This window comes from Triticum urartu, chromosome 5 (assembly GCF_003073215.2).
Source record: "Triticum urartu cultivar G1812 chromosome 5, Tu2.1, whole genome shotgun sequence".
NCBI lineage: Eukaryota > Viridiplantae > Streptophyta > Magnoliopsida > Poales > Poaceae > Triticum > Triticum urartu.
Genome location: NC_053026.1, coordinates 322999128 through 323016645, shown reverse-complemented (window position 1 = coordinate 323016645; position 17518 = coordinate 322999128). Strand labels below are relative to the sequence as shown.

Here is a 17518-nt window from a genome sequence, read left to right as displayed (position 1 = left end):
CCGAGTAAATAATGATTGCTTCTTGCTTGATTAGATCGATACATCTCCTCTCCTTATATAGAGAGGTTTACTTGACTCCTAAGAAAACGACCCTAATAACGATAAGATAATTGGACTAAGCCCCTAATAACGATAAGATAACTTGGGCCACAGCCCACTAGGCTAAACCCCTAATATGCCGGTCATAACAGCGCCACAATTGATCACCAAAAGCGAACATGTGAGTCTAATATCGACGTCCTCGTCCTATGCCTCAAGCAGAAGCAACACAAGAACAAGATGTCCTCCCTATGGGAGGGCCCCTATGTTATCCATGTCATGACCCTGGAATGCTGAGCATCTCCGTTTTATTTTATGCATAAACTTTAAGTATTACATACTTCTGCATAAAAACTGCAAACCTGCATACATCAATACATATGTACCTTAGCTCAAGCAGAAACAGAATGATAATAAGGAGGGCACCGAGGCCTCCCTCTTTTCTTTCCCTTTTATAGTTTGCTAAAACATGTTAAATAGCTATCAAGCACCAACACTCTCATGAACCCCTTGGGATAGACAAATTGCGGAGGGGTTGCGTGGCGGGTTTAGCCGGTCTAGGGCGTCGGTAGAAGCAGGAGGTGGCCTTGCGCGTGCCGGCATGCCGCGGATACAGAAGGCGCGAGGTTGAAGACAACCATGCCCCTGGCAGGCTGGGCTGCTACAGTGCTGGGCCATGGTAAGCTCTCTCTCTTCTCTGTTTTTCTAATTTGTTTTCCTGTTTTCTATTTATTCAGTATCTTTTTATTTGATTTTCAAACCAAACAAATTTTGTTGATTCTGAAAATTATTAAGTGGACCAACATGACTAAACCCAGTGCCACCAACATGTTTCAGAATTATTGGAGCTATAAAAATATTTATAGGAATTTACAGCCCAATTCAAATACTTAGTGACTTAATTCAAAGCCCAGATAACTCCTTCAAAAATGTGCACCATTTTTTTAATGTTTTCATATCGTGCTAGAAATGATGAACATTTTTAAGGGCATTTTGGTTCATTGAAAAGGTTCGAATTTGAACCTAGTTGAATTAATTATCTGCTAGGGTTTGATCAATCCCTATTTTAAGATTAAATAAAATGTATACATGATGCATGGATGCTCCTAATATAATTGTTTACACTCAAATATTCTAGGGCTGTGACAGGGAAATTCCTGTTCGACGCAAAGCATCTCCCGGAGGTAACCAATACCAATTCTATTCTGCTCATGAAAATTGTCAGGGTTGTGTGTTGTGGTTTTTCGTCACTACAAGACTTGTATTGCAAATTTATTCACAATAGTAATAAATGATTTACAACAATAACAAATAAGACAAACTATGGTGAAAGAGTCTCTCTTAACTACAGTATCAAATCTTCTCAATTACTAGGTACTATACTGGAATTCTGTTCTGCTATATATCCCATTTACACAAAAATACATACACTGACATTTTCGTGTTGGTAAGCTAACTCGTACTTTAAATTTTAGCACAAAGAGATATGTGTGTTTGCGATATCTATTCTATATCGTGCTACAGTTTTACTACTATGAAAATGTGTCTGTCTATCGCCTTTGGAAGTTCAGCTTTGAGATGTTGTAACCAAAGAGGACGGCAAAGAGGACAGGGAATGCTACCAGGACCACCGCTCCCAGTGGCAGCAGGTCACGGCGAAAACCAAAGTAGTCCGTCATGAATGCTGCGACGGATTTGGTCTCTCCGAATACAACGATCATCCTGTCGTTGTGATCTCCGAACTGCGTGGTGAAGAAGACATTGAGCGTCCACGACATTGGGGAGATGTAGTAGAGCCATATCCACCATTTTGGTATTTGCTGCCATATGTTTATGTATTTTTTTGTAAGCACCATTATTTGATCTATAATGGTAATGGTATATATATACTTAATAATAGCTAGTAGTAGAGTTCAGATGGCTTTACTTACAGGCGCAGGCACAATGAACCCGGACATGAGGTTCTGCAGGGTGTAGAACATGGATGCAAGTATGGATGCGACTTGGATGTTGGGGGTGAGCGACACCATCAACATTCCCAGGTAGACGAAGTAGAGCAGTGTGCACAACATGGTGTACATGAACCAAAAGAACTTTGCTGCTGTCCACTCATACCCTATCATTGGATATGCTATCAACATGAAGAGCACTACCTGCACCAGCACATAAGGTATCTCCATGGCAACCTATCCCCAAAAAAGATAAGTCAATATCTGAACATAGCAGTAATAAAATCTATCTGAAGATAGTAATCTTCATGTGATTAATAGGACCTGCGCAAAGGAGTAGGCCCAAGGAGAGTACATCCCTGCAAACCTTTCCCTGTACACGACGGAGCGTTCAACGGAGACAAAAGGCATCACTGATTGGCAGTTGTTGACGCCACTGAACAGAATGAATCCATACATGCACCCCAATATGGTGAAGAGACCTTGCTGATCGTTTCTACCCTCAAACAAAAGAAGCAACTTTAGCCATCATACATTCATCAGTTAAGATACATAATTAAGAGATGGCTTACGTACATGTGATTGATGTTGCCTTGCTGCCAGAATAACACACCGAAGAAAATGCAGGCCACTGCTAAGGTTACAATCCGCACCAGGTTGTAAGAAGGAGTTCTCCAATACGACAGACACTGCTTCCAGAGGCAAGCTTTGAATTGCTCCCAAAACTTCTGTGGAAACTGGGTTGGGAAATGGAGGTCACTTGTACCGGGAACTGGCATGCTCAATCGCTTCACCAGCATGTCCTTGTCCCTTTGGTTACAAAATTTACATACTGGTTAGCATGAATATTGTGTTAACAATAATTTAAGGACTAAATGATATCTCTGTTAAGTATGCTATGATGACCTATGCTTATATTCCATTCTGATCAAAACTCATTCTGAGATCCACAAGTCTGTTTTTGTTTTTTTCAGGTATTCTGATCAAAACTTACAATCTATTTTACAAGCAACGTTTCTTTGGATAGTTTACTAGTGCCAACTGAGCTGGTTCTTTGAAATTAACTTACTTGCACATTGATGATTCCCTGTACATTTGTGCAAAATCTACTCCCAGTTGAAGTTCCATAGATGTAGAAGTAACTTCTAGCATCCATGTTGATGGGTTGTAGTTCTCCTTGATCCTGGCTACCCCAGGTATTGCCTGAAAGAACAAAGAAAATAATTTCACCAGTTTGTATAACACAGGCAGGTGGTCAACTGAGTATAGCCTTCTGTGATTAATATTGCTTGCCCCTTCGTGTATTATGTAGATTGCAAAATCATGAGGACTGGAGAATGGGTTCAGAATAATACATAACAAAAAAGGATGCAAACAAAATATAATTAGATCAGGTAAATGGTATGTTTAAATTGACTTGTATCACATATAAATGGACGGTATAAATTATATGCGCATGTACTTAATTATTTTGTGTAAGGACAAGTTAAGATTACTACTTACCTGGAAATACTTGATGACCTCACATGAATGGTGTCCAACTGGCCCAGCATATATCAACTCTCCACCCCTTTTCATCAGCATCAACTAAATATATATGAGAAGCTAATTAGTAAATGTGGTATTACACTTGTATATGGATTTATTTTTTAGTTAATGAATTTATGATTAATAATGCATCTAAATTACTTTGGAACTAAGGTCTAGGGGTTATCTGAATTGCCCACATGCACGATTATGCATTAGAAAATACATATGTATTTTCAGAAATAGAGTTTCCTTTGCTACAGAACTTTGATACTCATAAATTAAAACAGATGCAGCTATCATGATCTACTTATAGTTAATTGGCAAGCTAACCTCGCCAAAAATAAATAATAATTGGCACTGCTAAAATACAACCAAGATAACTGTTGTACATAGTTTTTTCTTTTCTCCAATTAATGTGTTTCTACCGCGTGAATGGACGTGTCAGCTTGTTTTAACATCAGTTTTAACAATAAAACTGAGAAAACTGAGTGTAGTATCAAAAACGCTCTTATATTATGGAACAGAGGGAGTACCATTTTATTCCATAAAAACACTCAGTAAGAGAAAGTTGTGATTGTACTATCACTGTTAGCTTCTCGAAAACTTTAGTCTGAGGCAGGCTCTGCATTGGACTTAATTTGGGGTTCTTTAAGTAGCTTGTTTCCTGTCGATAAAGTGTCAAGGGTTCTATCTGAAGTAGAAACTGATTTTATTCCATGTCTAATAGTTAACTTATTCCATGGCTATTTCCAATTATTACTGAAAGGTGAACAAATGCTTCACAGTTCCATAACACTTGGTTATTTCATGTTTGATTTAACAAAACTGATTTCTGACATTCTTATCCAATACATCACTTATAATACTAAATATACTTATTATACCTGGAAAATTACCATTGCTAAATATACTTATAAAAAAACTTATTTCTTGATGCCTAGAGAGAGAATCTTGGAGAGGGATATATAGCTAAAGTAGTTACCTCATCAAATGCCTCAAATATATCGATACTTGGTTGGTGAATGGTGCACACAACTGTTCGACCTGTGTCTGCAACATTCGTCACTGCACGCATGACAATAGCAGCGGCCCTTGCATCCAAGCCTGACGTTGGCTCATCCATAAATATGATCGAGGGGTTAGACACGAGCTCAACTGCAATCGTAAGCCGTTTCCTTTGCTCTGTTGATAGCCCATTTACCCCTGGTATTCCGACCAAAGAATCTCTAATTTCGTCCAACTCAATTATTTCAAGAACTTCCTTGACAAATTCCTGCGAGGGAAAGGAATACGGGTGAGCTCACATTTTCGTCTCAACTGTTCCTACCACCTATGAGGCTAGGATACAAGAATGCAAACCCTGTACACTACACTTTTATTCTTTTCATATAGGTTTGCGTTAGCAGGGTCTTTAACTTGAGACCTCTTGGCTCCGATACCATATTGTATTTTCAACAAGAGAGACAAATATAGCTCACATTTCTTGCTTTTGAATCAACTTCTGGTGGAAGGCGCAACCGGGCTGAATATGCAACCGATTCACTAACTGTGATCTGTGGGGAATGGACATCAGTTTGTTCACAGTAGCCTGATATCCTAGCAAAAGTTTGCTGAATTTTAGGATACCCTCCTATTCTTATATCCCCTTCAATAACACCACCAGTTTTCCTTCCAGAAAGAACATCAAGGAGTGTTGTTTTTCCTGCTCCAGTAACCCCCATGAGTGCCGAGAGAACCCCTGGCTGGAATGCTCCTGTGATATTGTGGAGTAGCTGTAGTTTCTTTTCCACGTAATCATGCCCCCTCATTTCCTGCAATGAAGAAATACTTAGTTATTAGTGATCAGCCCTTGGTATGGCTCTAAGCTCTCCGGTCATGCTTTCAAAGATGTTTTAGCTATAGCTATATTTGAATTACCGCAGGGGTGTCTACATAGTAGTTGACATCCTGGAATGATATTATAAGGGGCGTGAAAGGAAATACCATCCTCCCTGCACAAGATTTAATTATTGAAGTCAAACTAAATATATCCCATTGACAGTATTGTGTGGTGTAGAATTCAACTAACCGGTCCTATTTGGTGACAAAGCAGTCTCTGCTTGTAACTTAGGCATCCTATTTTCCGTGTTGTTATCTTGGTCTCCTCCATCAAATGTGGTAAGCTTATTGCGAGAGATAATAGCTTGAGAAGTTCCTGGAACTGAGAGGCTCATAGGAGATTAGAATAGGTTGCATATCTAACCAGAGCAAACAGTATGTTCTTCTGAACGAAACTATTTTTGCTCCATTTCCCATGTTTTTTTTTACTTCTCTAGCATATGCTTGTTGAGTTCACAATTTATGTGACACTTCTACACTAGAAAATTATACCCCCTTCGATCCAAAATAAGTCACAGTTTTGAACTAAGGTTAGTTCAACCTAAGTTCAAAACTGCGACACTTATTTTGGATTGGAGGGAGTAGTATTTAAGTTGTTTAGCTTAATGCAGTTTCGTACATGTCACACTTACCCTTTTTAATGGTCAAACCTATGGCAAAGCCTACATTGAACATCAAAGTAAACCCAAGCAATGCTCCAATTGAGATCCAGTAAAAATAGCTGGAGAAGTCTACCCCTTGATCCATTAGGATCCTCCTTCCAAGTGCTACACCAGATACCTTGATCTATCAAGATAAAAAAAAAAGTATCTTTTGATATTACATGTTTCTAAACTTAATTCATACTTGGTATGCCAAAGTGTACCTCCAACCATCTTTGTGCCAAAAACTCATTTCCAGTTAAGCCTATTTCACCATACGACAATGGAGAAAGCCAGAATCCCCACTTTAGCCAATTAGGCAGTAATGCTGTAGTAACACGGCACTGAAAATGTTAGTGATGCTTGCTTAATAATTGAGGACGACCTACTTTTGCAAGAAATTAGGACTCATCTGTTGTTAGCAATATGAAATGGGAGTATTCTTTTTTTTGTGGGAAGAAAATAAGGGAGTGTCTTACAACGAGGAATTATGAAACCCCCAAACAGAAGGGTGGCTAGAAATGCCATCGTACCACCAACTGAACCAGCCACCATTGTTTGACAGTATGAGGCGATACATCGAAACATTGATAATGTTACTGTGTGCATGAGGAAGAGGACGAGGAGCTGACAGAAAAATCTGAACACAAGAATCGTGCATGTTACCACAAAGCAAGTATTGCAACTGAAAAAACTATTTTCGCGGAAAGAAATTCTAAAAGAAAAGTAAATATAGTGTTAGATAAGGGATTTTTATGTTCGACTACAATACACCAGATCACAGCAAAACCATTATAAACAATGCTATACTTTGGACTATTTTCACTGGCAAGAATCTTTTATTTTTCATTGGGTGATTATACTCCACATCTAAATGACTCGAGTTGGGTGAATGATGATAATTCCTCAATCAAAATATTGTTGTAGTTCAACTAGTGCTCCCATCCCACTTGGTAATTAGTTTCTACAACAGAATTGTAAACTTTACCTGGATGCTTCCGGGGTATAGCCAATCAGGTAGTAGGATATTGTTGTCCAAGCTACTGACTCAACTAAAGAGACTGGAATTTTTAGGATAAAAGATGGTATTGCATAAGCCCATGCAGGATAGAAGTAGTCGTCTCTCTGTTTGTAGAAGACCGGCAGACTGTCAATTGTCATGGCCAGCTCAGGGAATCCATTCACCATCAGCAGCAGGAGCGCATAGAAGAGTGAACCCATATAATAGTTAGCATGAATTCTGTCAACACTCATACGTGTGCGAAGAAATACTGTCCCAGTAATAACAGCAAGTAATCCAAGCTGCAGCGCAGAAATACATATGTTAGTTTATGGTGTGCATGTTTAAGTCCTGAAATTTCACACTGAGTAGGAACTGAATGTAGAATAAGATGCTGACATGCTGGGAAACTTCCTGTTGTAGACTTCTATATGGGCCAAGAGTTCAATGTTCTCAGTGTGCAGAAGAAAATACTGCAAGATGGCTACAAGTCCATGTAATCTGTGTTAAGCACACAGTCCCTATTCCTACAATATTTCGCATTTGAGCACAACTAGAGCTACATACGGCATCAATCTTTACCTTTATTGTCTACTCCCTCTGTTCCAAATTATTTGAAGTTCTAGCTTTGTCCTAAGTCAAACTTCTCAATATTGATAAAGTTTATAGAAAAATGTGATAATATCTAGCTCCCACACCAGGTGGGGTATGGGGAAGGATTATACGAGTGAAGCCTTACCCCTGCACAGTGCAACATCAAATATATGTGGTATGGAAATATATTTTATGATGAATCTACTGAAACAAATTTGGTATTGTTGATGTTGGTATATTTTTATATAGGCTTGATCAAACTTAAAGAAGTTTGGATTAGGATAAACCTAGAACTTCAAGTTATTTGGAATGGAGGAGGTACTATATATATTAATGCTGCAGTTCACTGGAGAGATGAAAGTGACTCAAATGTAGATGTAAACATAGATCTCAACTTTTAGTGTGAAAGCTTTATTGAGACCTGCAGACCTCCATAGTAGCACAAGAACTTTATTGCATCACATTGCTTTAGGGCCAAGAGTTCAATGTTCTCAGTGTACACAAGATCTAGATTTTGCTATATTTCGATCGGTAACTAATACTGAGCATAATGCATGTAATTTCAGGATTATGCATTTACAGACTAGAACTGAATCTACACCCATAAAACACCTAGCATGTGACATTCTAAATAGCACTGTAAAACTAGGCACAAAATTCCCATGCATCAATCACTTTTTTTTCCAAGATAGCTTCGACTTCCTTACCTGAATGGTTTTTGCTATGTAGATGAAGGCATTCCTTTTCATAAGAAGGAGCTCTCGTGCAAAACATGCCTTGAGTAGATCCCACCTGGATAATGAGTAGATACTGAAGGACAGGGCATTATTATGTCCTTTAGATTCGTCATACGGCTTCAAAAGCTCCCCAGCAAGATTCTGACCACTTTGAGATGCTTTGAACTTATCACAGAATTGATCAACAGTAACAAAATTATATCCTTCTTCGGTGCGGCTCCAGTATTGTTGTTGATCTTTTTTTGACAGGACCTATGTAATACATAAGTTGTTAAGAGTGGACTACCTTCGAGTGTAAGCAAGAGTAAAATAAGCATGACAAACTCAGGTTATCGTAATCTAAACCCAATTACTTCATATTAACCATTTTTGCTTTCATTGAATTCACATCAAAACTATAGGTATAAATCGTACACTTTGTTAGATGACAAGGTGAACCATGCTTACATGACTCCCTAGATGCTATTGATGCTTATTTTGACATGAGCAATTCAGACTATATAAATGACTATATTTTGCTAAATACCTCTTGAAGGAAGTCAGCATCCCCTTTTCTTCCAGGGCACTTGAAGCCACAGGATTCAAAGAAACTCATAATGCAGCTCTTAGGACCATGGTATACGATTTGTCCTTCAGCCATCAAGATAATATCATCAAAAAGTTGGTAAGTCTCTGGTGCTGGTTGAAGGAGTGAGACCAGTATGGTAGACTCTGATATATGAGCTAGCTGTTGGAGACAAGAAACAATTTGGAAGGTGGTAGAACTGTCCAGCCCAGTTGATATTTCATCCATGAAGAGCGCTTTTGATGGTCCTACTATCATCTCTCCTGCTTGTAAGGAATTTTTACAAGTGAAGAAAAATAAGCATCAAGTATCGAATTAATTTATATTATTTATCCTACATAGACCAAAATTGAGGTTGGGATTACATGAACTGAATATAACACATTACAGCTACATTCTAAAAAGTAGAGAAGAATCATGCTAAGTTGATTAGTTCATGTTTGTGTGCTTTCATGACAACAGAAATTTATGGTTTATCATACCCCCGTTGTTAACTTTGTTGTGGCGAGTTTCATATTAGTTCATGGTAATAATAAAGTACAGAAAGCATCGACAAAATCAATTAACCACCAGAAAAAGTGCATACCTTCCAATATGCAATTAAGGAATTTTAGTCAATGAATAGTAAATTTATTTATTTATTTATCTTGCAGAAATATCATTTACAAGATTATAGTTGAGACAATAAAACCATCCTGAAAATGTCATATGTATTGTAAATTCACCTGTGGTTAATCTTTTCTTCTCACCGCCTGAAATACCTCTTCTCATGGCATCTCCTATTAGTACATCGGCGCATATGTCAAGTCCCATTATCTGTCAGGCAAGAATGGATTATGCACACGAAAAACATTGTGCGCTAGAACCAGTGAATTATTCTTTGAACATTGTTTACCTTCATAATGTAGTCCGTTTGCATGCTTCTTTCTAAACCTTCCATAGATATTGCCTATAAGAAAGTGCACAGCAATAGTAAATGTTGCAGCTAAAGTGAACTGTTCTGTACACACATGATACTATTTGTTCTTTTTCAAGAATCACTGAAAAAATATTATGGCACTTGACAGAAAGATGGTGTTTTCAGGTTTGATTCAATATTATCAGAGAAAAGGGTTCCAATGGGCACACGCAGAAATGTTACAACATTATAGCAAAATAGGTCAGTATTTACCTTCATGTACGTATCTATGTTGGGGTCAGGGGTGATCCCAGCCTCTTTCTCCCTTCTAATGACTTCCTTCATGATTTCTATTTTGTACAAGAAATTGAGAGCACTCAGTTTAGTAGATAGAATGGGTAATTAATATTTCCTAAAATCAAGGTCTTTCTGACTATGGGGCATTTGCTTAGATTAGTTAGTTGCTTGCTGTCCCTAAAAAATCTTGAGTAACAAGGTCCCAGAAATTGTTGTGTGCATCTTATTGATGAAGAGGCCGGGGGGTTTCAACTTCCTTTCCAAAAAAAAACAGGTCCCAGGAAAAAGAAAATACCTGCTCTGCTGCCAACACCCTGGAATCTTGCAGAGAAGTCGAGCGTCTCCCTGACAGTCATCTCAGGGACATGAAGATCATACTGGCCAATGTAAGCTGCTGTCTTCTCTGGAACAAAATCTTGCAGCTTGACACCATTGTAGTCAATTTCTCCTGTTACCTACGCACCCACACATGCATACTATGTGAGTAAAGGAAGTACTGAAATACAGCATTTTCTCTGTTTTCTGCGTGCAATTTCAGACCTACACTGTGGAGTGCATGCCCATTATTTGAATGACCAAGTACATGTGTCGATGGAAAAGAGTGGGGATACCTTGAGATTTTTGTTGAGCTTTCCAGCAAGTGCTAGCAAAAGGGTGGTTTTGCCACAGCCCGGGGGTCCAAGGAGAAGGGTCATCCTGCATCAGAATGTACACACAGATTGGACAAATACTGATGATGAGGGAGGAAGGAAAGAGGGATGTCGATCAGCAAGTACATGGACAAATAGCAGGAGGAAGCTCACCTGGAAGGTTTGAGGATGCCGGTGACATCTTTGAGGATGTGGATCCTTTCTTGGTGACGGTTGAAGCCGAGCATGGTGGTGAGCAGCTGCAGATGGCAACCGTGGCATTTGAGCGAACAGGTGGCGAGTCGATCGACTAATACTAGTACAGAAGAGAAGAACAGAGCGGCGAGATGAACGAATGAATTACGTACCGAGAACGTGGAGATGGCGGAGTTGAGGAGCGTGGGGAGCGGCTTGCCATCGACGACCTGGCACTCGGCGTCGACGCGGAGGTTCCGCCACCGCACCTCCACCGTGGGCTGCCGCACGCCGACCCTGTCCATCCTGCGGCGCTGGTACCGGAGCAGGCGGAGGTTGTCCTCGTGGATGTCGGCGATGAGGGTGTGCACCAGCTCCCGCCGGTCCGCCGCCCCCAGCCGGCGCACGTCCACCGGCTCCAGCGGACGAACGCCATTGCCGTTGGCATTGCCATTTTCGTTGGCATGGAGCGGGAGCGAGGTGTGGAGCCTGTCCCAGGTGGGCAGCCGCTCGATGGCCGCCCATTTCAGCTCCCCCTCTTCGTCGTACTGCTGCTCTCTCAGGGACAAGGAGGAGGTGCAGGAGAGCGCCTCCCTCAACGACGACGGCGACAGCTGCAGCCTGCCGCTCGCAGCCGACGACTTCTTCTCCGGATCATCTACCGCAAGAACATCTTGTCCTTGTTCCTCGTCACCCATCTCCACCTTGCTCATCGATCACCTCCTCGTAGCTGCCTCGGTTTCTTTCCTTCGCTGATGAACCAGCCAGCCAATGCATGGGACTTTATATACTCTCCCTTTTTCAATTAAAAAAAAAGAGCTCGCTTGACTGGATGCCGTTTGACTGTACTCAACTAGAAATTTCTCCTAGTTACAAATGTATGAATCTCTGCAAGCTATGCTATGTCCACAAGGACAAGGCGGGTGCAAGGCTGCAAGCACATCACTCACAGTAAAATTATCGATTGGCTCAACACTATCGCAAGCCGGCCGAGTCTCCCGCCATTAGTTTACTCGATGATAAGGGTACTCGTATCTATACACTTGTTCATCCGCCGCGTGCCTCTCTCCTAGTGCACTGGCTTTTCCTTGTCTTGTCCTAACTTCTTGGGGACGTGCACTGCATGCTGGCCGAGTCCCACAGCTCTCCGTGTCTCAAAACAAGAAAAACAAAACTCCATCACATCCTAGTATGCTTGCACTAGAGTTAAAGTGCAGTGATAGCCGGCCGCACCGCGCACGTCCAGTTGGCGTGATTGTAGCCACTCGCCTCCCAAACACCAGCCAGCTCGCCGGCCGTCCTCGCCCGCTTGCCTCGTCACCGTTCCAAGCAAAAAAACCACGCCAATTGCAGCGAAAAATCACCGACGCCAGTAACAACAAAAATCACCGACGCCAATGGTTGCTCCGGCTCTTCGGCCTACCCTGACCCCCTGGAGATACTATGGGTTTGAGGGGGGGCAAGGATCCCTCATTATCATCGTCAAGCAGCACATGTGTTTGCTGACCGGACTAGGTTTGATCCACCAACTGAATGGTTGAACAATCCTTCCAGATTTCTCTTACCAATCCTCATTAACAATGTAAACATTATTTAAATCTTAACTAAAGCTAGCCATGATGGTATTTTTCTCAAAAAATATTGAATTTGGAGGAGAAGCGAAACAGTAGAAGTGTCGGCAGTGTCTCTCATGTTTCTCCTCACACACTACATGATCCCTTTCTATCTTCTCACTAGGTCAGCCAGCCACATGGCTATATGGGCCTGGGCCACATGGGCCACACATACAACACTAACCCTTAAGAGGGGTGATAAATATCTATCATTCTCATCTTCTCACAGGGCATTGTCTCAAAAAGAAATCTTCTCACACGACAGATTGCATTCTCTAGATCTCAATCCTTTAGTCAATCAGTCTGCAATTTGGTGCACACTAGGCCCATCCCAACCAACATCTCAACCCTCGCGTCCCTCGCGCCGCCCCCGCCCTGGGCGACTCGGGGACTCTCCAACCCTAGGCGCCGCCGCCACCCTCTCCTTCTCCCCTCCTCGCGCCGCCGCCGGATGACGCCCCCGGGTGAAACCCGCGTGGCAGATGGCGGCGGCGGGGGAACTCCCTCTCCCGGATCCCCTTCCTCCGCGGGCGGCGGATCTAGGCGGTAGGCGGCGGTGTCCTGCGGCGCTCGCGGGTTGGCGCGAGGTGGCAGGCCTCGGCAGGCGGTGGCGGCTGCGCGCGGGGCTGACTCCGGGGCGGCAGCGCAGGCACAGATCCATCGCGGATCTGGTCTGCGGGCGCGGTCTCGGCCTCCCCTGCTCGGCCGACGGGTCTCGGTGGGGGGGCTTCTCCTTACTGAGATCTGGCAGCGGGATCATCCAGATCCCGGCAATGATGGCGGTGACCCGTGCACGAGAGATGAAGGTCTTCGATCAGATCTGGGTGAAAACCTGCTTTTGGCTATTGCCAAGGCCGGTGATGGCGACGCTGTCTGCGCCGTTCCCTTCCTGAAGGCATCGCCGTGGAGAAGTTCAAGGCCACTCTCTGCTACCTTCGGGGGGAACCCTAAATCAGTAGATCGGATGACGGCGGCTCTCTGGTGTCGTTTCCCCCCTGAGGGCGTCATTCTTGGAGGTGCACACGGGCTCGAGGGACTAGAGGACGGCGACTTTGGTGGAGCGATGCTTCATCTTACACATTGATGGTGGCGGATCTCGGCGGCGTGGCGCTGTGGAGACTCGGCGTCTGATGCGCGGAGATGGACTCATGCAGGAGGAGGAATCTGTCTGGCGTCATGGTGGCGTTGATGGCAGATAGGCCTGGCAAGGTCGGTGCTTCAGTTCTGCTCTGAGGATGGCCCGAGGGATGATGGAGGTGACGGCCCTTGCAGCGTGCGGTGCTCACTGGGAGTGTGCCAGACCGGTGTGAGACCCAATCCAGGTAGTGTCTTGGATGGGACACCCGACTTTAGATGTTAGGCTTTGATGCAATGTCTGTTTGGTATTAGGCCCGGACATTCGGCACGCCTTCATCAAGTGGATAGGAGTAGCAACGGTGTTGCCAAGATGATGGCTTCAGGCTTATTGATGTATCACCTTGTATGGTCTTTGTGAATAATTAATAATATAGTTGCATGCATCGTCCAGATGCAGAGGCCGGGGGTATATCCTCCTTTTCTAAAAAAAATCAGTCTGCAATCTTTTACTCAGAACTCACATGCTCAATCTTTGATTCTTTGATGAAGAATCTTTCTATTTCCACATGCTTGGTTTTACCATGTTGTACTAGATTATGCGCTATGTTGATTGCTGGTTTGTTATCACACTACACATTCATACAACTAGTCTTCAATATCTTCAATTCTTCTAATAAATTTCTGGTCCATGGCATCTCACTTAACCCATGAGCCAGAGCTCTATATTCGGCCTCGGCAGTCGACCTAGAAACAACAGTCTGTTTTTTACTTCTTCATAATACTAAGTTCCCACCAATAAAGACACAAAATCCTGAGGTTGATCTACGATCATCTAGGCAACTTGCTCAATCTGCATCACAATATCCATCAACCACAAGATGCTTGTTACTCTCAAATAACAGTCCCCTTCCTAGAGTCCCCTTCAAGTACCTCAGAATTCTGTACACTGCTTCAAGATGATCACTCTTCACTCCTAGGTTCATGCATGTATTTGCCTACCACACTTACTGCAAAAGTAATGTCAGGCGTGTATGACATAAATGCAACAACCTCCCAACTAATCTTTGATATCTCTCCTTATTCACGGGCTCTCCTGACTGAGCTGTCAGTTTTTGGTTTTTCAATTGGAGTTGATGCTACCTGACATCCTAGCAATCATACATCGCTTAGGAGATCTAAAGTATACTTCCTCCGAGATAGCACAATCCCCTTGGCAGACTTGGCCACCTCTATGCCAAGGAAGTATTTGAGTCGGCCCAGATCTTTGACTTCGAAGGCCTTACCCGAACACTCTTTTAGTCTTGCTATTTCTTCTTTGTCATCCAATGTGATAATTATATCATCCACATACATTGCAAGTATAATGATTTTCCCTTATTTATGTATAGAACAGTGTATGATCACCTTTACACTGCCCATGCACCACACTACCTACAAAATGTCTGGACTTGTCGAACCATGCTCTCAGAGACTGTTTCAGAACATAAAGAGCTTTCCCTAACCTGCATACCTTGCCAACAGTCTCAGGCGTAGAGAAGCCCGGTGGGATCTCCATGTAGACCTCCTACTTCAGATCCCCATGCAAGAAAGCATTCTTCACATCAAGTTGATGTAAGGACCACCCGAAATTCGCTGCGCAGGAGATCAGGATCCTCACAGTGTTCATCTTTGCTATTGGAGCAAAGGTCTCATCATAGTCAATGTCGTAGGTCTAGCTGTACCCCCTCGCCACAAGCTTTACTTTGTACCTTTCAATCTTCCCTTGTGCATTCTGCTTCATAGTGTATACCCACTTGTAGTTGCACTGCCTTCTTTCCTGAGGTGTTAGTACCCATGTCTTGTTCTTACTCAATGCCTCCGGCTCCTCTATCGTAGTTGCTCGCCAATTTGGATCCGCTTTTGCCGCCTTCCAATCGGTTGGAAGAGACACCAGCTGAAGAGAAGCAACAAATGCTTTGTAGGCCCGAGATAATGCTTCATAGGAGACATAATTTCCAAAATCATTTGTATCGAACCCATACTTTGGCTTTGGTATACCTGTTTTTTCTCGAGTACCTTTTCTCAAAGCAATTGGAAAGTCCTCTATGTCAGATGAGTTTGCATTGCTACCTTGCTACTCGCCCTGCACCTGTGCTGGCTACTCCCCCTGAACATGATGGTGTCGTCTTGAATATACTTGAGGATTGCGCTCCTCATTCACCTTCTGCCACCTATGAGAAGTGTGACCTTGCTTTAGTGAATACACATTTAGCTGCTCCTCTTGCTCTGTCGTCCACCTTGGTACACAACTGATTTGGATGGGATCACTACCTGCCTGACTCGGTGCTCCATCAGTCACAATCGGTCCTTCACTCTATGGTGTTCTCATTTTGGGGGGCTTCTGCTCGCTTGGCTGTACCCGAATATCACCCTCATTTGGTTGCTGCAACACCGTATCGGCACCTGAATCAGCACCATCACCACTCTCCCCCTCTTAAGTTGTCACAGTAGACTGGGTAGGGTCAAGACTTTCAAATAATCCACTAAGATCAATTTTCTCACCATAAAATGGTTCGGATTCCCTGAAGGTGACATCCATGCTCACAAAAGGTCCTCCATTCAGAAGGACTCCAACACTTGTAGCTGCACTGCCCAGAAGGGTACCAAGTGAAAATACACTTGACGCCCCTTAGATCCAATTTGCCTACAGATGGCCTGTGATCCCTGACAAAGCAGACACAATCGAACAGCTTGGGAAGAACCACGAAATCATTCTTTCCAGAAGTAACTCGGAAGGTGACTTCATACCCAATACTCTCGATGATGTGCGGTTGATCAGGTGTGCTGCAGCCATCATAGCTTCACTCCACAAGAATTTTGGCACATTCATAGTAAACATTAGTGATCGAGCAACCTCCAGAATATGTCAGTTCTTCCTTTCTGCCACTCCATTCTGAGGAGGAGTGTCTGGACATGAGGTTTGATGCAAAATCCCTTGCTTTGATAAGAAAGTCCCAAACACTTTGTTCACATACTCAGTGCCATTATTACTTCTATCACTTGTACCGGAACATCGAAGTGATTTTTCACATAGGCAGAGAAAGTATTGAAGCATTGAAAAGTTTCATCCTTATGACACATCAAATAGATCCATGTCATGCGTGTGTGGGAGTCAATAAAGGTCACAAAATACTTTGCACCACTAACGGACACCACAAGAGTTGTCCAGACATCCGAGTGAACAAGCATGAATGGGGATATACTTCTAAGTCCCTTACTCACATAAGACGTCCTCGTGTGTTTTGCAAACTCACATGCATCACGTTTCACATTGTTCTTATCTACACCATGCATTACATCAGGAAACAACTTGTACATTTTATGGAAGGATACATGCCCCATTCTGCGGTTATGTTTCACCGCCACAGACTCTCTTTCTTCCACAATTGACGCAAACATCAGGTTTCCCGTCTAACCAAGCCCCTCACGGTCCATGTACCATAGTCCCCTACGCCATATTCTAGCCCCCATCCTCCTTCCAGTCGGCCCTATCTACAATCAAGCACATTTCTCTGTCAATTGTTATCTTACAGTCCACCTGGTCAATTAGAGCACTAAAAGACAACATATTGACCAGGAAAGATGGCACGTGTAGGACTGAAGATAATATCAGGTGTGAAGGAAATATGTCCTAGATGCAATAATAAAGTTGTTATTTTATATTTCTTTATTCATAATAAAGGTTTATTATTCATGCTAGAATTGTATTAATCAGAAACTTAAATACATGTGTGAATACATAAACAAATACCGTGTCCCTAGTAAGCCTCTACTAGACTAGCTCATTGATCAAAGATGGTTAAGGTTTCCTAACCATAGACATGTGTTGTCATTTGA

At 42.6% G+C, this 17518-nt stretch overlaps 1 protein-coding gene across 1 annotated transcript; it reads right to left on the bottom strand.

Annotated features, from left to right (window-relative positions):
- Window positions 1-1369: 1369 nt before the first annotated feature.
- Window positions 1370-11672, bottom strand: LOC125508825 (ABC transporter G family member 41-like). Its single transcript, XM_048673619.1, has 23 exons — window positions 11126-11672; window positions 10932-11017; window positions 10740-10824; window positions 10424-10583; window positions 10105-10181; window positions 9829-9882; window positions 9659-9749; window positions 8895-9196; window positions 8339-8620; window positions 7026-7339; window positions 6517-6677; window positions 6262-6365; window positions 6029-6182; window positions 5587-5718; window positions 5436-5509; window positions 4997-5329; window positions 4501-4791; window positions 3492-3575; window positions 3058-3191; window positions 2565-2798; window positions 2313-2484; window positions 1971-2225; window positions 1370-1859 (listed from the first exon to the last, which is right to left on the bottom strand). The coding sequence occupies exons 1-23, from the start codon at window positions 11663-11665 to the stop codon at window positions 1590-1592; spliced, it is 4389 nt and encodes a 1462-aa protein (XP_048529576.1). The 5' UTR covers window positions 11666-11672; the 3' UTR covers window positions 1370-1589.
- Window positions 11673-17518: the final 5846 nt, after the last annotated feature.